Source organism: Lottia gigantea, assembly GCF_000327385.1.
Source record: "Lottia gigantea unplaced genomic scaffold LOTGIsca_23, whole genome shotgun sequence".
Lineage (NCBI taxonomy): Eukaryota > Metazoa > Mollusca > Gastropoda > Lottiidae > Lottia > Lottia gigantea.
This window is the reverse complement of record NW_008708645.1, coordinates 701,715-727,764: the sequence shown is the minus strand read 5'-3', so window position 1 is coordinate 727,764 and position 26,050 is coordinate 701,715. Positions and strand designations below refer to the sequence as shown.

General features: G+C 33.7%; 1 protein-coding gene across 1 annotated transcript in view; it reads right to left on the bottom strand.

The window, feature by feature from the left end:
- Positions 1–22,678, bottom strand: part of LOTGIDRAFT_116246 (hypothetical protein) — a gene marked incomplete at both ends in the record, with an annotated part of 33,002 nt that extends 10,324 nt beyond the window's left edge. Inside the window, 4 exons of the mRNA XM_009054914.1 lie at positions 7,781–7,906; positions 16,151–16,363; positions 21,878–22,155; positions 22,396–22,678. Coding sequence (XP_009053162.1) covers positions 7,781–7,906; positions 16,151–16,363; positions 21,878–22,155; positions 22,396–22,678 — 900 coding nt within the window. The remainder of the gene's footprint in view (positions 1–7,780; positions 7,907–16,150; positions 16,364–21,877; positions 22,156–22,395) is intronic.
- Between the last annotated feature and the right edge of the window lie 3,372 nt (positions 22,679–26,050).

Below are 26,050 nucleotides of genomic sequence, written 5' to 3'. Positions count from 1 at the left end.
TATGCAGATACATCAGAAGAAACTTATGGAGAAGATTGGGATAATCAGATTTGATGAATCTTCATCCGTTATCATACACAGTAACCAGTCTCTAAGCTTGTAGGGTAAGATCAGTTATTACACCATACCAGGGAAACAGCGTGTTCTATTCAGAATAGCCAAGATTCCAAGATTTGTACGAACGTTGAAATCACCCCTGTGGTTATGGAAGTTGACCCGGAAGCTTTAGATATTCCAGTTATGGTTCGTGTGTCTAACTTGTCATTGTCCAAATCGTGTATCTATCCACATTACATCCTTTGCGTTTTGGTAGCAGTGGATATTGAACAACATCCAGTGTGTAACAGTTTGACACCATCCACTCCATCTGATTCTGATTTACCAGCAAAGAAGAATTTCATGGATGAAATTGATTTTAGTGAAACTGCTCTGGAACCTGAACAACTTGAGCAATTCAAGGAATATATCAAGAACTGGTCACCCATTTTCTCCCAACGACAACACAACATCACTTTGACAGAGGATATTCCTATAAAAAAAACCACACAGGCGAATACCACCAGCCAGGTATGATGAGGTCAAGAAGCATCTTCACGACTTACTGGAAAGTAGAATCATCAGACGTAGCTGTAGTCCTTATGCGTCGCCGATAGTATTAGCACGGAAGAAAGATTCTTCATCACGCATGTGTGTAGACTATCGGCTGATAAACAATTAGATCACCTTTCAGGTTCTAAGTATTTCTCTGTCCTTGATATGAAGAGTGGTTACTACCAGTTCAGCATTAAAGAAGAGGACAAGCCAAAATCTGTGTTTACAGTAGGTCCATCATCAGGGTTTTATGAATATAATAGAATGCCTTTCGGTTTGACAAATGCTCCTGCTACGTACCAACGCTTGATGGAAGATTGTTTAGGGGATTTAAATTTAAAATTTTGTGCGATATTTATGGATGATCTCATTATTTTTAGTAAAACCTATGCAGAACATCTAGAACGCATGTCAATGGTATTTTCCAAACTTTTTCACCATGGTTTAAAGTTAACCCCAAAGAAATGTCATTTCTTTCAGGAAAAAGTGAACTATTTAGGTCATGTAGTCTCAGGTAAGGGTGTAGAAACAGATACAGCAAAAACAGAGAAGGTTACCAACTGGCCTCGTCCTACTAATCATCAGGAATTAAGACGTTTTCTTGGATTTGTGGGATACTACAGAAGATATATAAAGGATTTTTCAAAGATCGCTAAAGACCTTAATGAGTTTACTTTACTACTCTGTAAATCCACCTATATTAGCGTATGCCGATTTTTCAAAGCCATTTACCCTACAAAAGATGCTAGTGGAGCTGGATTAGGTGCTGTTTTGTACCAAGAAGTAGATGGGAAAGAACGAGTTATCGCCTATGCAAGCAGATCATTGACAAAATCTGAAAAGAACTACCCTGCATACAAGTTGGAGTTCCTGGCACTAAAATGGGCTGTTTCAGAAAAATTCCACCAATATTTGTACAACAACCAACCAGCTAAACTTGACGCCACAGGACATCGTTGGCTAGCCGCATTAACGGGATATAAATTATCGATTAAATACCGAGCAGGCAGGAAGAATTTAGATGCAGATGCTCTCAGCAGACAGAATTTTACGGAAGTGCCTGAGGATCTAGTACAAGCTATCAAGAACATCGAACTTGAAGATGATCTACAAACAGTAAGCATGTCACTCCAACATCACTGGTTAAACATAAGACTGGCGTATTAAACAGCTTGAAGACCCTTTACTAAAGACTGTTATCAACAACTTGGAGAACAACAGAAAGCCACAGCAACGAGCCACATCACCAGAAGAAGCAGCTTTTAATCGGGAATATGGACATTTCGTCCTTAGGTCTGGAACCTTATTAAGACGCACAGTTACTGGTGATGAAGAAAAATTTCGTTTGGTTTTACCATCTGCCTACAGAAGACAAGCTCTGAACGGAATTCATGATGTTGTTGGTCATCCAGGAAGAGAAGGAACTGTGAGTTTGGCAAAAGAAAGATTCTTTTGGCCCAGAATGGTAAGCGATATCGACAACTACATCAAGAAGTGTGACAGACGTTTTCGCAGGAAGACTTTACCATCATCGTGTCCACTAGTCAGTATAGCCTTAAGTCAACCGATGGAACTGGTATGTATGGACTATGTATGTGTAGAAGAGTGTAAGGGTGGTTATAGCATTATTCTTGTTATAACCGATCACTTCACTCGTTTTGCACAGGCATTCCCTGTCCGGAATACTTCTGTTGGTGTGACTGCGAAGTGTCTCTTTGATTCTTTCATTGTTCACTATGGTATCCCGAAAAGGATGCTCAGTGCTCAGTTCGAAGGAAAGCTCATCAAGGGACTTTGCAGGCTCACTGGTATGGAGAAATTCCGTACTACGCCTTACCATCCACAGGGAAATGGCCAATGTGAGAGATTCAATCGGACTCTGCTCAATATGTTGGGGACGCCCAACCCTGAGCAGAAATCTGATTGGAAAACTTATGTTGCGCCATTAGTTCATGCATACAACAGTACGAAGCATGCCACTACCAACTGTTTGCCATTTGAGTTGATGTTTGGACGTAAACCAACACTTGCCGTTGATGTTGTTCTAGGTCTAGTCAACCCAGAGGAAGAAGCCAACAACCATACAACCTATGTAGAGAGTTAAGAGAGAAGTTAGAGCATGCCTACACTGCTGCATCTGAAGAAGTCACCAAAGCCAAGAAGAAACAGTTAGGTAACTATAAATACAACTTACGGTCTCGAAGTAACATATTAGAGCCAGAAGACTTAGTCCTTGTTAAGAAGTTAGCGTTTGATGGAAGGCACAAATCGCGGACAAGTGGGAGGAAAAACCATACAGAGTTACTAGAAAATGATGATATACCAGTATATGAAGTCACACCTACTGATGGTACTGGTAAGAAACGTATGTTAAACAGAAACCACTTACTTCCTATTGTAACAGTTCCTGAATTACCACCTAGACAACCAGGTAAACTAAAGGTAAGATACAGAGTGGTAAGTAATGTGACTGACGTGACAAGTGATTCAACTGACGAAGACGATTCAGTAATAATTGTGGATCAGGTAAATTTCTTACCTTTAGCTAGCCCCACAGACGTTGCTGAAGATTTAGAGGATGACGAAGTTTTTCTTGTTCCTGAGGTACAGCCAGCTCAGAGTGATGTACAGGTAAGGCCAGAGTCATCTGAACAAGAAGCTGAGTCAGAAGATGGAGAAGTGCCAGTGGATGCTGTGGATGAAACCACCAGATGTATCTTTGAAATCACCCATAAGACCAGCAGCTAAGTTACCAACAGACCCACCAGCAGAAGTTTCACCACCAGCGTTATCAGAACCAGTACTTGATGAGGTTGAGTGTGAATCAGATGACATACAGGAAGAAGACAACCAACCGCGACCGACACGAGCACGACAGTGGATACAACGTGGTGAGTATGTTCTAGCACAGCAATCATCAGTTCCTAGATTTCAAAGACGAGCAGAATTAGCGAGGGGGAGGGGAGGGGGGGGGGGGGGTATATGTAATGGAGCTATATTTTAAGTGTAAATTTTATTGTTTAATTTTATCCAGGTTAATTAGTGATAATGTTTTACTAACAAACACTGTAGCACAGTTCACATATCTTCTTTCTCTCTTATTTCATTCATCTGAGTGAGACTCTTTCTTCACTCACTCACTCTATCTTTCTTTCCTACTCTCTTATTCATCTGAGTGATGTTATTGCTTTACTAACTCACTCTTTCTCTCTCTCCATTGGTCTCTACCATGGTTTCTGTTTTGTTTACCCAGGCTCCCCTTGATTTCTGGCTTTCTGTAGGCATTTTACTATCATATTTTATTTGGTTTCTGCATTGTAAAGACCTTCTCTTTACAATCAGAAGTTTTCTGTGTTGCGGATATTTCCTCGGATACTGTTTTTACTTGTATTTGTGGTTTAATTTTACTGGATTATCTCTAGTTTAGGTAAGTAAGATGGGTGATAAGATCGAATTAATTACAAGGAAATGTCAAAAGTGTTTCCCATCATGGTTAAACAGCTTTGCAGAGAGGTGCACATTGAAGACATTGACGCTTTAACTACAGATGTTGGTCACAACATAGATAAACTAACTGTGTGACTTTTGAGCATTCAAATTGAGCACAAACAACTGATAAGTGGTCTCCAATGGACAAAATTTAAACCATCTGTGGTAGTCGTATTTAATTATATAAAATTTATCATGTTTCTGTTATTTATTTCTGAAGTATAGCTTTAAGTTTCTTTTTCTTCCCTAGTTTATCCACGGTAGCTTTAAGTTGTTTACAAGCAGAGTGAGCACTTTTCTTTATTTTTACTCAGTTTAAATTCTAATCACTCTCCTATATAAGACTTTCTCTCTCTTTCTTTCTTCACTTCTGTCATTTCACCTAATATTGTGTGTTTGTATGTTTGATGTCATCTTTCTTGGTAGGTTATTATTCTTTTATTTTTACTTTATTCTACAGACTGGACAAATCTATTTTATTCAATGCAATTCTCCTTTAGAAATGTAATTTTGTAATAACTTATTTTCATAAAGTTTAAAGTTGTTTTCATTAGTTACGACAGCCATCTTTGTTTTCTTTTAGAAATCTTAGGCTACATGGTTATTTAGCCTACACCTAATTTTATACAAGTTTATAATAACTCCTATTTCATAGGGTAAGATTGTTTATAGATTTTCTTTAGTTATATATTTCTAAATATGCATTATAAATGGCAGATGTGAATTTGTATTATTTATTTGTGTTGTAAATTTCTTTCATTATTTGTATTTATAAGAATTATTTATGTATTTTTCAGAGTTATTGTTTAGATTTATAATAATAAAATTTATAGAACCCCGACCCAGAGTTTCCTTGTATCTTCAAATAAACCTGTTACACATCCATGACATCCAGTTGGAAAAAAAAGTATCTGCCTGTCTGCTTTGTTTACAAAGACCCAGGGGATGGGGACTGGAAACAGACATTCTTTTAAATGTGGCCTGAGAACTATTTTAAATTGAGCCCAATCTTGAAAATGCATTCAATTTTTAGCTTGTATAAACTTAAAAGCTTGATTCATGCTGAATTTTGATAACATGGTAATATTATTCAGTATCGCCCCAAAAAGTTAAAAAGAAGTGTATGACTGAAGGTTGAATATTTCATACTGGAGATTGTTACTGTACTGCCAAATATTTTTATTTAAAGGGACAGGTGCGCCATTTTTTTGACCCAATCATAAGCGGAAACGGGAATTTTTAAGCTAATCCAATCAGTAAGAGTGTTTGCAGTTCACAGTCGAAATTTCAGCCTTCAAATCCATGTGTGTCCAGAATTATGCACTTTTGAATGTTAAAATACCACAGCAAGATAAGATACTGTGTGATATATAGAAAAGACATATATAGGAATAGAGAGTAAAATTCCTAGTTTGAAGTATTTTTAAAGAAATTATGCCATTTTCGTACATTTCTAGTACTTCTGTAGACTATTTACATATAGTCAAGACTAAAATCAATCCAACATATGGTACACGTCCCTTTTAAATCATATCTGCCAGTGGGCATGTATTACCTTGACTAGCAAACTATTTTTCATATTTTATTTACAATAAGTAATATTTGTATCATTAAAGAAACCCTTTCTCTAGTATTGTCAGTGTGTTCAATAGTAGCCGGCAGCTACAGCTAGATTAAAATCCTCATTTTGTCCTATTTTCGCCGGTTACTTTTTGTTGATTAAAAAGAAATCTTGAAGTCTGTACAGTGGATTATTAAATAGTCTTTGTGGTCTTTGCATAGGTCATTCTACTATTACTAGATAATCATGCTAGACTTGATGTCTGAATTTGATGTAATCTGTATAAGGTAGCAGCGATATCCCGGGGATGACGATATATCACGATTATTAAAAATAATATCGTATCATATCGTCAAAGTGTCAAAATATCGCATCCCCAGTATATCGCCAAATTATCGCGATAAAAAACAATATCGGAACGAAAATACTTCAGAGATTACGGTAATGATTTGTCATCAATATCTTATGGGGGGGGGGGGGGGGTGGGGGACAGGGTTATGTTGATTAAAATGTTACTAAATATAGACCACAAATAATGCTCACTTTTCATTGGTTGTTACTTCCCGCCGTGATAATTTATTAGCATCAAACTAATGCCAGTATCCCCAGTCTCAATGAAATTATTTAAAAGTTAATAGAAGCAGCAAATATTTTGATTTTTTTTCCATGAGTTTATTTGTATTGATTTTAGTCCCGAAGATTTTATTTATCATGGCATTCATGCATATTGATGTTTATAAGCTGTGCCGGGGCAAAAATACATACGTCGATACGTACACAACAAATATATAATCGAATGCATCCTTTCATATTTTAATTTTTTTTCAACTTAATTTATCAAGTCAAATGTTTGAATTTATTCCGTTTTTCATCTAAGTTTCACGTTCACAGTTATGTCGATCACAATGAATCAATTTTATATGGTTTTAATGAAGTACTAGGTATTCATATACGACATAAACTCAGTACGTCCGACTCCTGCATCGAACACACCTTCTTACCGGAAAGTAGAAAAAAAAATTTATGATCTATTTTTGTCACTGATCTATAGGCCTACTGGATTTACTTATTATCGAAATAAATTGCAATATCGCGATATCATATTATGTGTGATTTCTAGTATCATGATATTGCCATTTATCGCGATTATTTCATTTTTGGTATCGCGATTAATCATTATATCAAAAAACTGATATCGTTGCTACCTTAAATCTGTATCTTCGTTTCATAACATCCTTTTATAATTTTATGACAGTCTGTAAACTTTCGTTCTGGCTTTTTTTTTTACTAGCCTTGGCTTTCTTTAGAAAGATAAAAAAAACTTTTAATTTAGAGGGGTTGTTGAAGAAAAAAAAGCCGGGCTAACTGTATAAATTACAACCCTGAGCTTCCTATATTCATTGTTTAGTTTTGTCTCTCTCTATCGAGATTCATACGCATATGACCTTGAACATTTAAACTCAATGTCACGAGAAGATACAAACAAGTATTATTTTTAACTTTGGTTTTGAATTGATTAAAAAATGCAAATGAAATATAACAGTAAAGTAAAAGCCTTTGTTGAAGAAATGTTGTTGAATATGCGGTATTGCCTCTCAAAATTATGGTGTTCACCTTATGCCACCTTGTTGAGTTTTTTGCGTCTGGACTGGTAGTATATTACTATGTGACAGATATTTCCAGATTCATTCAAATGTATCAAGGGGTAATACAGTATCAAATTACATGTGAAGGCTCCTTATTCTTTTATTTTTATAATTTGGCCCACATTTGGATTACAATCAAGTCACAAAGTCTGAAGATTGTCAATTTCAGTACAATACTCTCAAATGCCAGGATACCTGATGTTTCAATTTCAAAATTTTCTTAGGGGAGTTCCCCAAACCCTTGACTCTTATCTTTTGCCAACAAACTTTTAACATGACCAGCCTCCTACTATTCTGAAAGTGCCCCCTTCTTAACAAACTTTTGAATCTCTGTATTGTTTAGTTTTTAATGTTCTAACGAGCACCAAATAAATTTCTGAATATCAAGGAGTTTTCACTGGGCATACCCTATAGCCGCAACACCGACTACGTTGCAAACAGTTCAGCAGCATCATCTTTTATAACAGAATAATAGAATAAATAAAGGTCTTACTTTTATTCCCGCATTTTCTGCAACAGAGAATGGATCCACACCAGAGATATAAATACCTAGACCAAACTCTCGACCTCCTCTTACCATCAGACCTAAATTTTTACTTCTAGGTACCACAACGTTCACCTGAAATTTCAAACATTCTTCATCATCTCTAACCATAACCTTCCCCAAAACAAAAGAGAAACAATAAACCTTGGTCTTATGTTTTAAAAAAGGAAGGTCACAGCTATTGTCCAGTTCAAATCAAGGTGTGTAAGGTGGATTTCCTGTAACACCCTAACCTATCAAAGTGTGTAAGTCAGAATCTTGTAACACTCTACCCTGATTCTATCACGGTGTGTAAGTTGAATTTCCAGTAACACTCTTACCTAATTCTATCAAGGTGTTTACGTTAATTTCTAGTAGCACTCTAACCTAATTCTATCAAGGTGTGTAAGTTTGCTTTCTTGTAACACTATCACTGTAATTCTATCACAGTGTGTACAATGGATTTGCAGCAACACTCTAACCTTACTCTATCAAAGTGTGTAAGGTGGATTTCTTGTAACACTCTAACCTTATTCTATCAAGGTGTGTAAGGTGGATTTCTTGTAACAATCTAACCTTATTCTATCAAGGTGTGTAAGGTGGATTTCTTGTAACAATCTAACCTTATTTTATCAAGGTGTGTAAGGTGGATTTCTTGTAACACTCTAACCTTATTCTATTAAGGTGTATAAGGTGGATTTCTTGTAACACTCTAACCTTATTCTATCAAGGTATGTAAGGTGGATTTCTTGTAACACTCTAACCTTATTCTATCAAAGTGTGTAAGGCGGATTTCTTGTAACACTCTAACCTTATTCTATCAAGGTGTGTAAGGTGGATTTCTTGTAACACTCTAACCTTATTCTATCAAGGTGTGTAAGGTGGATTTCTTGTAACACTCTAACCTTATTCTATCAAGGTGTGTAAGGTGGATTTCTTGTAACAGTCTAACCTTATTCTATTAAGGTGTATAAGGTGGATTTCTTGTAACACTCTAACCTTATTCTATCAAGGTGTGTAAGGTGGATTTCTTGTAACACTCTAACCATACTCTAACAAGGTGTGTAAGGTGGATTTCTTGTAACACTCTAACCTTATTCTATCAAGGTGTGTAAGGTGGATTTCTTGTAACACTCTAACCTTATTCTATCAAGGTGTGTAAGGTGGATTTCTTGTAACAATCTAACCTTACTCTATCAAGGTGTGTAAGGTGGATTTCATGTAACAATCTAACCTTATTCTATCAAGGTGTGTAAGGTGGATTTCTTGTAACACTCTAACCTAATTCTACCCAGGTGTGTTAAACAGATTTGACCTAATTATACCTTGACCTAATTATGCCATAAAGTTTATTGCTGAGCTAATTTGTCTGTGACCATCTTATGACTGCCTATTGTTGACTAATACTATTGTCATGTATGTAAATTGGATTTCCTATAACACTTTGACCTAATTTACCAAGGTAAGTAAGAAAGTTGTTGTTAATTAAAAACTATGAAGTTAATGTAATTAATAATATATGATATACCAGGTTAATATTGTTAATTATTAATTATTTAATTATAGTCTGAATCACTATTACTTCTCAACAATCAGATATCAAAATTTTTGAAAGCATAAGTTTTTTAAAAAATTCTATATTAGTTTGAAAATCGACTTTATTTTCAACATGGAATTAGGTTTACACTACATGGCATTCTCTATTTATATAATCAACCAGGGATGAACCCTAATGAAAATCAGAAAAATCAAAATATATTTAATATAAGTAATTATTGAAAATGCGTTCAATTTTTAGCAGGTAAGCACTCTAGAAGGCTCAAGTCTGAATGTATTTTGACAAAACTTGTGAGTTATCATCACGTATGAACCCCATTGAAAATTCGAAATATATTTAATGAGTTATTGCCCATGTTCTTGAAAACTTCAACTTCAACTTCTACAATTTTATTTCAATCGGTCTAAAAATTTAATAGTAGATAAGCATTTTGATTCCTGACAAAAATCTATTTTCAAAATTTCGATATCACTTCCGGTTTTGACGTCATTCACCTCTAAACTTGAAATTTCAACTTCCGGAATTTTGTAGGTATTTGAAAAATTCTTTTTGAAATTAGTTAAAATTGTCCCTATAACAATTTTGAAATGAAAAAATTTGAACCGGAAGTAACGTGTTAGACGCCATCTTGATGTGACCAATTTTTGTAAAAATCGATATTAAGCTTCAGGGGTAAATCTGATTTGTGTGATTTTGGTGTCTAAAGAATCTGCAAGCGATTGCTAACAAAACTTAGGAAGCCGATTTTTGAATTTTGGATTTGTATTTTTTTTATTTCCGGTTTTAAGTTTTCAGTAATTGTCAAAAATATTAAGGCTCATATCTAGTGACTTTGACCTTTGGTGACCTTGTGACCTGAACAAAAGTTGTTGCCCCATACGAGATATATCCGATGATATCCTCACTTTTGTTGTGCATCGTTAACTTCCGGTTCTACAGCCATTGGAAAATCACGATTTTTAACTTTGAACAGCTCTGTCACGTGACCTAATTAACATACGACAAAAATTCTTATATATTCTTTGAGTGCATAAAATCTCCTTTTTGGTGATATATCACACTTGATATTTTGATCAAAATTGCGCGTTTTAAAAATCGAAAATTTTGTACTGACTTCTATAGTAACTGTGCGTAAAATCACGGTGTCTATAATTTACCGACAGTCACCGTTGCCCTAAAAAAAAGTTTAACTATGAATATCGCATGATGTAATGATTGTAAAGACTTGAAATTTTGAACATTATTTAACAATGTACACATCATCACACACAAATTAAAATTTTTGAAGTGGGCGTGGCACATCCGGTGTGCATTTACCTTTACCTGAAATATTTGCAATTGTTATAAGTCTCATAGTTTTCAATTGTCACCCTAGAAATTTTGCATGAAAATAGATCACTGCTTAGGACAATTTGTGATAAGATTACAGTTGTTTGCATTTTTTACTTTAAAAAAAGGAATAGGTTTAACAATTTTATAAATTTTCATTTTTGATCTTTAACATGAATGACCTTGACCTTTGCATGGTCAAAGGTCATTGACTAAGGATGACCATTCTTACTTTGATCTTTGATGTCCGATATATACTTCCGGTTTTGCAGACGTCCGAAAACAGCAATTTTCGAAACTTTAAAGGCTCATATTACTTTTATTTGACATTTGTTGACCTTTTGACCTGAACAAAAGTTTTTGCCCCTTACGAGATATATCCGATAATATCTTCACTTTTGTCGTGCTCCGTTAACTTCCGGTTCTACAGCCAATTGAAAATCGCGATATTTAACTTAAAAAAAGGTCTATCACGTGACCTAATTTACATAAGCGAAAATTTATCTTTTGTCCTTATTACACGCAATCTATTCTTTCAAATGATATATAACACTTGGTATTTTGATTAAAATTGAATTTGAAAATTTTGTATTGACTTCTATAGTAACTTTGCGTAATTTTAACGGTTTCTATAATCCACCGACAGTCATTGTTGCCTTAAAAAAACTTTTAACTACGAATATCTCATGATCTAATGATTGTAAACACTTGAAATTTTGAACATTATTTGACATTGTACACATTATTACAGACAACACAAAATTTTTGCAGTGGGCGTGGCAAATTTGGGTTACTTTTACCTTTACCATAAATAATTCAAATTGTTATAACTCGAAAAGTTTGCATTTTTCACCATCGAAATTTTACAAAAAATTAAAGCACTATTTGGGACAATATCTGATAGAGTTACATTTTGTTTAGGCCTTTTACTTTAAAAAAGGGAATAGGATTTACAATTTATAAGATTTTGATATTTTGACCATTTACATGCATAATCTTGGTCTTTAGAGGGTCAAAGGTTATTGATCTACGATGTCCATTCATACTTTTATCTTTGATGTCTGACATACATTTTCACTTTTACAAACGTCCCAAAACAGCAATTTTCAACACTTTTAAGGCTTATATTCTCTTTTATTTGACCTCTGTTGACCTCTTGGCCGAAACACAAATTATTGTACCTTTCCAAAAATATTTTCATTTTTGTTGTGCGAATTGAACTTTTAACTTTACAGCTATTTGAAAATTCGACTTTTTACTACCGAATGTTATCACCTTTTAGTACCGAATGGTATCAAATTCATGCGTCTTTTCACTACCGAACGGTAAACGGTTTAAACGACTTTTCCTACAATTGAACGTTTACATGCTTTTCTTTCAGGTAAGAAATCCCATTGTGACTTTAAAATGCAACGTTTTATCGATGTATCAGGTTGAATGCGCACTGCTTCGGTACCGTTATAACGGTTCTAGTTTTTTTTTTTTTTTTTTTTGTATACTTCTGGCCACGCTCCCCAGCCAAAACTGCACATGTCACACATTGTCTGACACTATTATTTCTTATACTTTGCGTGTCGCTACTGTTTAAATGTAAAATGACGCATTTTCTTCCAACCGGAAATGACGTATGACGTTAACCATTCATTACGTATTTCGAATTACTTCTCTAATTCTGCATCTATTTTGACAGTAACTTTTGTTTTGTTCATTACTTTAAACCAATGACTAAAAGATAGCACTTTATAAAATTTCAGATTTTGACTTTTGTCGCTGACTTTTTTTGTTTTAATTTTAGCGTTTTTTTCAACTTCTACAATTTTATTTCAATCGGTCTAAAAATTTAATACTAGATAAGCATTTTGATTCCTGACAAAAATCTATTTTCAAAATTTCGATATCACTTCCGGTTTTGACGTCATTCGCCTCTAAACTTGAAATTTCAACTTCCTGAATTTTGTAGGTATTTGAAAAATTCTTTTTGAAATTAGTTAAAATTGTTCCTATAACAATTTTGGAATGAAAAAATTTGAACCGGAAGTAACGTGTTAGACGCCATCTTGATGTGACCAATTTTTGTAAAAATCGATATTAAGCTTCAGGGGTAAATCCGATTTGTGTGATTTTGGTGTCTAAAGAATCTGCAATTGATTGCTAACAAAACTTAGGAAGCCGATTTGAATTTTGGATTCGTATTTTTTATATTTCCGGTTTTATGTTTTCAGTAATTGTCAAAAATATTAAGGCTCATATCTAGTGACTTTGACCTTTGGTGACCTTGTGACCTGAACAAAAGTTGTTGCCCCTGACGAGATATATCCGATGATATCCTCACTTTTGTTGTGCATCGTTAACTTCCGGTTCTACAGCCATTGGAAAATCACGATTTTTAACTTTGAACAGCTCTGTCACGTGACCTAATTAACATACGACAAAAATTCTTATATATTCTTTGAGTGCATAAAATCTCCTTTTCGGTGATATATCACACTTGATATTTTGATCAAAATTGCGCGTTTTAAAAATCGAAAATTTTGTAATGACTTCTATAGCAACTGTGCGTAAAATCACGGTGTCTATAATTTACCGACAGTCACCGTTGCCTTAAAAAAAAGGTTAACTACGAATATCTCATGATCTAATGATTGTAAAGACTTGAAATTTTGAACATTATTTAACAATGTACACATCATCACAGACAAATTAAAATTTTGGAAGTGGGCGTGGCACATCCGGTGTGCATTTACCTTTACCTGAAATATTTGCAATTGTTATAAGTCTCATAGTTTTTAATTGTCACCCTAGAAATTTTGCATGAAAATAGATCACTGCTTAGGACAATTTGTGATAAGATTACAGTTGTTTGCACTCTTTACTTTAAAAAAGGGAATAGGTTTAACAATTTTATAAATTTTCATTTTTGATCTTTAACATGAATGACCTTGACCTTTGCATGGTCAAAGGTCATTGACTAAGGATGACCATTCTTACTTTGATCTTTGATGTCCGATATATACTTCCGGTTTTGCAGACGTCCAAAACAGCAATTTTCGAAACTTCAAAGGCTCATATTACTTTTATTTGACATTTGTTGACCTTTTGACCTGAACAAAAGTTGTTGCCCCTTACGAGATATATCCGATAATATCTTCACTTTTGTTGTGCATTGTTAACTTCCGGTTCTACAGCAATTTGAAAATCGCGATTTTTAACTTTGAAGAGCTCTGTCACGTGATCTAATTAACATATAACAAAATTTCTTATATATTCTTAGAGTGCATGATCTCTCCTTTTTGGCGATATATCACACTTCTATTGAAGTGACTTCTATAGTAACTGTGCGTAAAATCGGGGTGTCTATAATTTACCGACAGTCACCGTTGCCCTAAAAAAAGTTTAACTACGAATATCTCATAATCTAATGATTGTAAAGACTTGAAATTTTTAACATTATTTAACAATGTAGACATCATCACAGACAAATTAAAATATTTGGAGTGGGCGTGGCACATCCGGTGGGCATTTACCTTTACCTGAAATATTTGCAATTGTCATAACTCGCAAACTTTGCAATTGTCATCCTAGAAATTTTGCATGAAAGTAGATCACTGCTTAGGACAATTTGTGATAAGATTACAGTTGTTTGCGTTCTTTACTTTAAAAAAGGGAACAGGTTTAACAATTTTAAAAATTTTCATTTTTGAACTTTAACGTAAATGACCTTGACCTTTGCATGGTCAAAGGTCATTGATCTAAGATGACCATTTTTACTTTTATTTTTGATGTGCAACATATACTTCCGGTTTTACAGACGTCCGAAAACAGCAATTTTCGAAACTTCATAGGCTCATATTACTTTTATTTAACCTTTGTTGACCTTTTGACCTGAAGAAAGGTTGTTCCCATTACGAGATATATCCGATAATATTTTCACTTTTGTCGTGCTCCGTTAACTTCCGGTTCTACAGCCAATTGAAAATCGCGATTTTTAACTTTAAAAAAAGGTCTACGTGACCTAATTTACATAAGCGAAAATTTATCTTTTGTCCTTATTACACGCAATCTATTCTTTCAAATGATATATAACACTTGGTATTTTGATTAAAATTGAATTTGAAAATTTTGTATTGACTTCTATAGTAACTTTGCGTAATTTTAACGGTTTCTATAATCCACCGACAGTCATTGTTGCCTTAAAAAAACTTTTAACTACGAATATCTCATGATCTAATGATTGTAAACACTTGAAATTTTGAACATTATTTGACATTGTACACATTATTACAGACAACACAAAATTTTTGCAGTGGGCGTGGCAAATTTGGGTTACTTTTACCTTTACCATAAATAATTCAAATTGTTATAACTCAAAAAGTTTGCATTTTTCACCATCGAAATTTTACAAAAAATTAAAGCACTATTTGGGACAATATCTGATAGAGTTACATTTTGTTTAGGCCTTTTACTTTAAAAAAGGGAATAGGATTTACAATTTATAAAATTTTGATATTTTGACCATTTACATGCATAATCTTGGTCTTTAGAAAGTCCAAGGTTATTGATCTACGATGTCCATTCATACTTTTATCTTTGATGTCCGACATATATTTTCGCTTTTACAAACGTCCCAAAACAGCAATTTTCAACACTTTTAAGGCTTATATTCTCTTTTATTTGACCTCTGTTGACCTCTTGGCCGAAACACAAATTATTGTACCTTTCCAAAAATATTTTCATTTTTGTTGTGCGAATTGAACTTTTAACTTTACAGCTATTTGAAAATTCGACTTTTTACTACCGAATGTTAACACCTTTTAGTACCGAATGGTATCAAATTCATGCGTCTTTTCACTACCGAACGGTAAACGGTTTAAACGATTTTTTTCTACTATTGAACGTTTACATGCTTTTCTTTCCGGTAAGAAATCCCATTGTGACTTTAAAATGCAACGTTTTATCGATGTATCAGGTTGGATGCGCACTGCTTCGGTACCGTTATAACGGTTCTAGTATTATTTTGTGATACTGCGCAATTTTAACCAAACTTGGTATTTTATTTAATTGTTGTCTGGTTTTATAATGCATCTGTATGTTTTAAACAGCACATCATTACTAAATATTAACATTAACATTAACAGTTGTCATCTCTAATCTCTTAACTTAAACTGGTGTCACGGGAAAATGGCTGAACTGTCTTCAGGGTAGCCTCAATTTTTCTACCAAGTTCTACCATCTTTGGAACAACTTTTCTTCAGGTATGTGTGTTTGGGTTAATTTCTAGGGTAGTTGTAGTATTTGGGTGACTATATTTTGATAGCAAGAAGAGTGATTGTAGTAATGTTCTAGCTATGCATAGCATCTGGCAGCCATATTCAATATTTCTGTTTCACCATTTAAGACACCATTTTACTTTTTACAGCATTTTGCACACATAGAATATTAAGATTGTCTCTTACCTTTCTTTCATCACTACCTTTAAGTAATGTTAAACTAGATCTGTGTCTGTGTTCTGTGGAAATCTCAGGGTGAAGCTGTTCTAGTTCTGGGGGTGGGGATACAGCACGACCTTTAGGGTCAATCCATTTATAGGTCTGATGTACTATATGGGTTCCTGGTATTTTTCCTACTCTACATATTGTTAGCTCTAACTTTCTAGCTGCCTTGATAATCTATAATGAACATGGGAAAATTTAAAGGGATATGGAAATCATTTCAGCTATCCATATTTACTTTCAGAGTGACAATCCAATGCCCAGTAAGATAAAAAATGTCTCAGGGAATTATTTTCTATGAACAATTTTAGTAATAGTGATGTCATAATCCAATCACAACATCAATTTTCTTTATCAAAAGAACTACGAGGGCCAAATAGGAAAGTGTCTGTAATCAGAAGTGAACTTTCAAAATATGGTTTCTACATGTTAACAAATGTATGGCCAAAATGGCACCCATGTCGCTATCTGAGCCTTCTTTGTACCACCATGCAACAAACTAGCTGAGAAATTTTTTGCACACTCACAACTCGCAAAAAAATCGGTCCCAAGCAATAAACCTGTGTATAACACAGAATATATGTTAGTAAAGTCTGGGGATTCTATTTTCTAGGAATCTTAATATTGGTTCATGTGTTCTTTTCAATCAAGGAAATTCTCTTTCAGTCTTTCAGTGTACAGCCCACCACTCATCCATATTGGCTAAGTACACAGTGTTTATGTAATGACTTCATTGAATGTTAAATGATTTCCTTGAGTTAGAGGTTATGTCGCTGACAGCGTAGGAGCAGTGAAAAAATGCATTGTTTACAAGCTAAAAATCAAACTCGTTCCATAGAGCAAGGGCCATAACCAGTATCAAAATTTTTGAATTTTCTTTATTTTCAATAGGCATCATCCTTATGTGATAAATAATCATTATCATTACTATTTTACTATGTTTTTAATTTTGATTAGGTTCGTTAATCCTTCAGTGATTTTTGAACATTTACACAAAGAATTGTGCTTTTGAAAGTTTTTATGAGCAATTAAGGACGGACTGACAGACCGACATGCATGATGCCATGTATTTGCTGCTCATTTCAAATTGGTCGATAAATTTGTTTGTGGTAGAAATTATTAATGATTTAATTTGTTTGTGGTAGAAATTATCAATGATTTAATTTGTTTGTGGTAGAAATTATCAATTATTTAATTTGTTTGTGCTAGAAATTATCAATGATTTAATTGGTTTGTGGTAGAAATTATCAATGATTTAATTTGTTTGTGCTAGAAATTATCAATGATTTAATTGGTTTGCGGTAGAAATTATCAATGATTTATTTGGTTTGTGGTAGAAATTATCAATGATTTAATTGGTTTGTGGTAGAAATTATCAATGATTTAATTAGTTTGTGGTAGAAATTATCAATGATTTAATTGGTTTGTGGTAGAAATTATCAATGATTTAATTGGTTTGTGGTAGAAATTATCAATGATTTAATTGGTTTGTGGTAGAAATTATCAATAATTTAATTGGTTTGTGGTAGAAATTATCAATGATTTAATTAGTTTGTGGTAGAAATTATCAATGATTTAATTGGTTTGTGGTAGAAATTATCAATGATTTGTAAACAATAATACAATGTCTAGGATATGTTAAATAGATAGAGAAACATGTCACAGAAGGTATTTTTTTTTTCTTTAAACAATATTTCTTATTGTGGATTTAGTGGTACAATGTACAAAATATATATATGTGATACAGAAAAATGCAAAATGCTTATTCGAATCTGCCTCGCTGAGTAAAATACATATATACACAAATATATTTCATAAGGTATATAAGTTAATACATTTAAATCAAAGTCCTTCTTTATTTTACTATTCTGTCTTCATTAGCCCATGTGGTGCAGAAAACGTAAAACTATTCATTTTATTTTACTAATGAAAATAATGGAGATTGTGGTAATAGATTAAAGAGAGTGATAAGAGACAGAAAGAGACATAGACAAAGATAAGTTAGTGGTACCATGGGTAATAGACATGGGCAATCTTAGTAAGGACTAAAATAATAAAGTACAATAGGTACTGTACTAGTTGAACAGACTTTTTAATAATTATAAAGATCAATATTATTCTATATTGAGACTTGATTACCCAGCAAACATACTGACTAGCACAGGAAGAATGAAAAACTAGACGTATTCGCCACAGATCTGTCAGCTTCAGAGCTATTTTACGCCGTCCATATTTATATTTCGTAAAACATGAATCGGAATAGACTGTATGTTAATGTTTCGGACTGTAAACATGAATGGGAATAGACTGTTTGTAAACGTTTCCAACTGTAAACATGAATGGGAATAGACTGTTTGTAAACGTTTCCGACTGTAAACATGAATGGGAATAGACTGTTTGTAAATGTTTCCGACTGTAAACATGAATGGGAATAGACTGTTTGTAAACGTTTCCGACCGTAAACATGAATGGGAATAGACTGTTTGTTAATGTTTCCGACTGTTAACATGAATGGGAATAGACTGTTTGTAAACGTTTCCGACTGTAAACATGAATGGGAATAGACTGTTTGTAAACGTTTTCGACTGTAAACATGAATGGGAATAGACTGTTTGTAAATGTTTCCGACTGTAAACATGAATGGGAATAGACTGTTTGTAAATGTTTCCGACTGTAAACATGAATGGGAATAGACTGTTTGTAAATGTTTCCGACTGTAAACATGAATGGGAATAGACTGTTTGTAAACGTTTCCGACTGTAAACATGAATGGGAATAGACTGTTTGTAAATGTTTCCGACTGTAAACATGAATGGGAATAGACTGTTTGTAAATGTTTCCGACTGTAAACATGAATGGGAATAGACTGTTTGTAAACGTTTCCGACTGTAAACATGAATGGGAATAGACTGTTTGTAAATGTTTCCGACTGTAAACATGAATGGGAATAGACTGTTTGTAAACGTTTCCGACTGTAAACATGAATGGGAATAGACTGTTTGTAAACGTTTCCGACTGTAAACATGAATGGGAATAGGCTGTTTGTAAACGTTTCCGATTGTAAACATGAATGGGAATAGACTGTTTGTAAACGTTTCCGACTGTAAACATGAATGGGAATAGACTGTTTGTAAACGTTTCCGACTGTAAACATGAATGGGAATAGACTGTTTGTAAATGTTTCCGACTGTAAACATGAATGGGAATAGACTGTTTGTAAACGTTTCCGACTGTAAACATGAATGGGAATAGACTGTTTGTAAATTAACCTACACAGGTGTGAAATTGACACCATTTGACTTAATGACCTGTCACATAATCATGAAGGTGCCCATGAAGGTGCAGGATCTGAGTCTAGCACTTAAAATAGAAAATAGCTCGAGAATAGCGCCAAAATAGCCCCTATTTTAGAAATCAGAATAGAAAATCATTCGAATTTTTCTAATCACCCAAGGATAAACCCTATTGAAAATCAGAAAAATTGAAAAATATTTAGTATTAGTTATTGCCCTTTTTCTTGAAAACGCGTTCTTTTTTTAGTTCGTAAACACTCTAGAAGGCAAAATTCTTGACGGATATTGACGAAACTTGGCATGAGTGTTGGTTATCACCCATGGATGAACCCTATTGAAAATCAGAAGAATCTAAAAATATTGAGTATGAGTTATTGCCCTTATTCTTGAAAACGTGTTCAATTTTTAGCTTGTAAACACTCAAGAAGGCACAATTCTTGACGGATTTTAACGAAATTTGGCTTGAGTGTTTGTTATCACCCGAGGATAAAGCCTATTGAAAATCAGAAAAATTGAAAAGTATTTAGTATGAGTTATTGCCCTTGATCTTGAAAACTCGTTCAATTTGTAGCTTTGTATGACTGAAGGTTGAATATTTCATACTGGTGATTGTTACTGTACTGCCAAATATTTATGTTCAAAATCAAAGCTGCCAGTGGGCGTATATTACCTTGCCTGGCAAGCTAACTTTGATTTCAACCAAGCCTGTACGATTGTTTTCTCAAAACTGAAAGAGCGTGCGTACTCAAACCCTCCCTTCCTTGAAAACCAAATCAACCTCCAAAAATGGCAAACCTGTCCCTTAAAACTATATTTACTTTTTATAATCAGATAATATCTTGCAAACTCGTGGACTATATCATTTTTACAAAATCTTAAAATTGCTAATAAATATCTCAGCAGCAGAGCTGATGTCCAAGAGAGACTACATGCTTTTCTTCTGTGATTTTTAGTCTAAAGAGTATTTTCATTAACATGAATAAATATTTTCTTTATTGAAGTAATCATGATGAATATTGTCTACAAGTCTTGCCCTGTTATCAAAACATCTCCAATAAGAATTTGTTTTTAAACGCGAAATTGATGTATGGTGATATGACATGTCATGATATGTGTGTATCGTAATGTATTGCAAGGTTGTGTATCAATATTTGAGGAAATCTCTCAATCTATAAAAAGTGGGGATATTTTATAAGTCGCCAAATGGAATCACAAATTTTTCTCAGGACTTCACTGAAATTGTTGGTGTAAGACAGAAGACATTATCCACTCTTATCAATTACATTACAGTCAAGTTACCTAATTTCGTGTTAACCTATTTTTCGTGCATTTCCGGAAAGGATTAATAATTTACATGTGCGACTTCGCGAGACCTCCGCATTTGCTCGTTTCGATAAACATGTGTTATCTCTACAATATCAGCTAGTAGAATGAATTCAGTAGTTTCAAGCAAGGTAAAATGTCTGCTAGAATGTCAGCAGAAAATTTCTATGGAACACAAAGTGGGCCATATTCTTATGTTGTTTCAGTGACTTTTAGCAATAAATCACGCTACGTATCTTATCAGTCACTATTTTTTTTAAATCGTGGTTCTTTGAAGGAATTGTCACTACAGTAGAAACTGTATTAAGAGACCACGCAGGGGAAAATTCAAAAACGTTCTCTTACTGGAGGTGGTCTCTTATGAGAGAATTGAGTCGGCTGAAACAATTTCATTCATTTCCTTTATTTCATTCTATGTATTAGAAATATACAAAATAACAATATAACATTATAGATATTATTTACATTTTTTTAAATTAGGGAATCTTGTATAGAAGTTTGTCGGTTACTTCTATTAATTTTTTTTTACTTCTATTAATTTTTTTTTATTAACTGTCATATCTTTTAAATTCCGGGCGCGACAATCTTTAAAAAACTCCAAAGTTAATTTGTTGATAATGAATTGATATTAAAGATAAATACTAAGAGAAGTTAATTTTACCACCCTGTATCCATACAACGTGTTTTTCTCGACTTATTTATAGATCAAACATTTTACACGAAAATAGGTGACGCATTCTGCAGCCGTTGCCGAGTTGGTTGCTCATGGGTCAAAGTGAAGGATTCATAAAGAAAATCGATATAAACCAATTTTAATCATTTTGTAGAATATCCGAGGAAACATCTAAGACATAAAAAAAATTCGTTTTTTTAACTTTGACGAAATTTGGTGTTGAATCCTTATATGCACGAAAATAGGTTACACCATTGTACCAAATATCACAGTTATCAATTAATAAATATTGAAACATTGAAGATAGAGGGTTAAATTTTAAACCACTATCGATACCCTACGCCATGATTGGCGATGTCCAGCACTAGTTTTAAGTGTGATTATTAATAAAGAGTAACTAACCTTTGCTGCCTCAATATGAGAAATTTTCTTGAAAGAGATGTCATTAGCTTCCACAATTAAATCACCTGGTTGTAGTCCTTGTAGTTCACCCACACCACCTGGATCAACAGACGACACATAGACTCCTAATCCATATTCAGTTCCACCTCGAATACTAAATCCAAAACTCTCGTTAGGATTCATGGATGGACGCAAGTAAAGTTTAAAAGTGTCAGCCGAATCGTCTATTGTGGACGGAGGTATGGAGTAGCCATTAGTAAGAGTATGAGAGTGACTATCTCGACTTGATGATTTTGAACGTTGCTTTCGATGATGACTACGTTCAGTTCGCTGACTCCTGAGAGTAGCATTGACACGAGAATTTGGGATTATTAATCCAGGACGTTTGTGACTTCTGCCAAATGTAGTATCAGTTCGCAGAGTGCGGAACTGTTCTTCTGCTCGCAGGTCGTGTATATTATCCAGGGTGTGTGATTTGTACAAATTGATTTTGGGCAATGTTCCATATGATTTACCACCCTTTGTAAGTAACTCGAAGGAGTCCAAATCGTTACGTGGAATCACTCGTTTAACAAGAGGAAACAATTGTCTTTTGGTAGGACTGTTCAAAATTTTCTTTAAATTGTTCACAAATTCAAAAACATCACGATCTGCATTATAAGTGTTCAGGGCATCAATAAATCCTGTAGTTTCTTCATCACTCAAATACACTGATAAAGCTTCTTGAAGACGACGAACATTTAAAGATAGAGTCCTGTGTTTCGGTTGAAGTTCACCAAACTGCACTTTATTTGATAACATTTTAGAAGGTTTGTTTTTAAAAAGGGTACCACTCATGTTGCTACTATTGTTCCACCTTGACAGCTGTTACTTATTACAGAGTACTTATTGAATTTTCAACATAAATAAGAAATGGATTGAATTACAATTGATTTGTTTGTAGATATATGCTACAAACACAAGTTAAGTTTCGTCTATTTCAGTAACTCTTCAACACTGGAGACTGAAATAGTTGGCATACTTCTCTTCATCTGGAAATAAAATATAATTTTTTTGAATACTTTCACACCTCATAAAAATAGTCTCCAAATAACTATAATGACAACAAATTCTGTGACTATTGGATAATAAATATAGCTTGTCAAACAAGGTCATATACCCCCACTGGCAGATTTTTAATCAAACTGTATGGCAGTACAGTAGCTATCAACAGAAATATTCAACCTTCAGTCATACTTTTTGAGGTGATACTATACAATTTTACAAAGTTTTGTCAAGAATAGAGCCTTTAAGTGTTTGCATGCTAAAGATTGAAAGTGTTTTCAAGAACAAAGTCAATAACTAAAAAAAAAAATTTGATTTGGGTTCATCCTTGGGTAATAATAAACAATTTAACCAAATCTCTTCAAAATCCATTGAGAATTGTTCCGTCTAGAGTATTTTTAAGCTAAAATTTGAGAGCAAAGAGCAAAAACTCATATTAAATATTTTTCTGATTTTTCTGATTTTCAATGGGGTTTATCCATCGGTGATTACAAACACTTACACCACGTTCCGTTTAAATCTGTCAGAAACTGTGCCGTCTGGAGTGTTTAAGAGCTAAAAATTGAACGCGCTTTGAAGAAAAAGAGCTTTGATTTTTTATACGCCTACATGGAAATGTGTTCAATAAAATAGAAGACACACAAACCATTTCACAAAGTTTTTTACTGGTCCATTTTTAGTTGATCCAAAAAATGTGGATACTCTATAGTACATGGGTAAACATTCAACAAAATGTGACATTGAACCCCAACTGACATTTCATGTGTGTCTGTCCCTGGGGACACATTATCCACATTATTTGGATAATGGTAATCAAATAATTTTCATTCCATATTGCCCATCCTTTTAGATAGAATTTCCAGTCATGGATTGTAATCCTTGAGGGATAATTTATTTTAGAGGGCAGTATGTACAATTTCATGTTCTGAATCGTCGTTAATTACATCTGAAAATATTTCAAAAGTAATAATTTATTTGAATACCAATAGATAATTAAGTTCAATCTACTACACATTTTCTTACTCTAGCTTACTAACATCTGTCAATGGTAAATAAAGATTAGAAAACTGTGTAATAAACTATGCCCAATGTTTGAAAAGTTGACTTAATGGTAGAAAGAAGTCATTATAATCAATAGAAATAAGTAGAGAGATATCAATAAATTATAACCACCATCTGTTACAACTTACACAGATAGTTAGTCATTTGAATAGTTCGTAAAGATATAGTCTAATATGAAATGCATGGAATTTAACTACTACTTTTTGCACTATATTTGGATAATATACAAATGCCATACAGTACAATAAGGGAAATTTTGCCAGGACAATGGCATTAGCCTATTAGTTCATTCTCCACATGCGAGGGATCTTTAACTGTAGTCAAGCAAAGCTAGTTGTGTACAGGGTTCAATTTAGATTAAAATATTTTAGGTTTTAGTTGTAGATTTAAGTCATCTTGCCAATGACGTTAGCTTACAATAAGATTCTAGCGACCAATGAGAGTTTCCATATATTTCTAGATCTGGCAGAAAATTTGAGATGCAGAACTTCAATTTGGATACGAATTATTTTATCTTATCAGTGTGTGCTTGATTTTGGCACCTCATTAACGAATAGTGACGAAGTTTCCTTATGAAAAACAAAAATTGCCCAGAAAAATAGTAAACTTACCTCATTTAAAACGGATCAAAACTTTAAAACAAATCTTAAATATTTAAAGGTTATTTTCTTTCATTAACTTGTAGAAATCTACTCTTCCTAGAACTTCACTACCAACGACCTATTACGGACTACTCCCTGAAGTTACTAAGACCACAAATCAAAGAAGCACTAAAGAACAAACTGGTAGAAGTAATAAATAATTCAATATATGTATAACGCCTTACTCTATTCCACCTGACTACATCATAAATATTAAATGACATTCCTATATCAAGCTATTGATTTTTCACATCGTGATTAACATACCACAGCACATGTGTTGTCATGGAAACCTGATGATGCATCGCAGATCGCCTTTTCAATGCGAGGAGGGGGGGGGGGGGGACCAGTGGCGTACGCAGGATTTAAATATCGAAAATATAACTATAATACAGTGGTGTAACCTATTTTCGTGCATATGAGTTTCAACAAGGGTTCAACATCAAATTTCATCAAAATGAAAAACGCAATTTTGATAATGTGGACGTATATTGTCGTCACCCATGTCCGTCCGTCGGTCTGTCTGTCCACAATTGCCCTTGACTTAGCCAAAACGCGTCAAAATTGGCTTGTGATCGCGATATAGACTACAGTTTTCATCTGATTTGAATGAAATTTGGTGTGATCATTTTTTTGACGAGATCTTAGACAAGTTCGATATTCACGATTTTTCGATGAACGGTTTTTGAGTTATTGCCCTCGACTTAGCCAAAAACGCGTCAAAATTGGCTTGTAATCGCGATAGAGACTACAGTTTTCATCTGATTTGAATGACATTTGGTGTGATCATTTATATCGATGAGATCTTGGACAAGTTCGATATTTACGATTTTTCGATGAACGGTTTTTTAGTTATTGCCCCTGACTTATGAAAAGCGCGTTTGTGAACACATTAGAGAATACAGTTTTCATCCAATTTAAATGAAATTTGGTGTGAATATTTATAATGATGAGATCTTGGTCAAGTCTGAAGTTGGCTATATTTCGATGAATGGTTTTTGAGTTATTTCCTTTGATTTATGAAAAACGTGTCAAAATTTGTTTGTGAGCACAATCGAGAGTACAGTTTTCATCCGATTTAAATGACATTTGGTATGATCATTTATAATGATGAGATCTTAGTAAAGATTAAATTTGACAATTTTTCGATCAACAGAATTTGAGTTATTGCCCATTACTTAGTAAAAACTCATCAAAATTTGTTGGCGATGGAGGTGACAGTTTATGTCAGAATTTTATTGAATAATGTCTCTTTGTTTAAATCAACAATATCTTGCACAAATTAGATTTTTGGTGAGATTTGCCACAGATAGTTGACTGCCCTTGATATACTGAAAATGTATGAGGAAAGCGGGCGTATCTTGCTAGACAACCACTTGTTTTTTATGTCTTAGAAGTTTCCTCAGATATTCTACAAAATAATTTT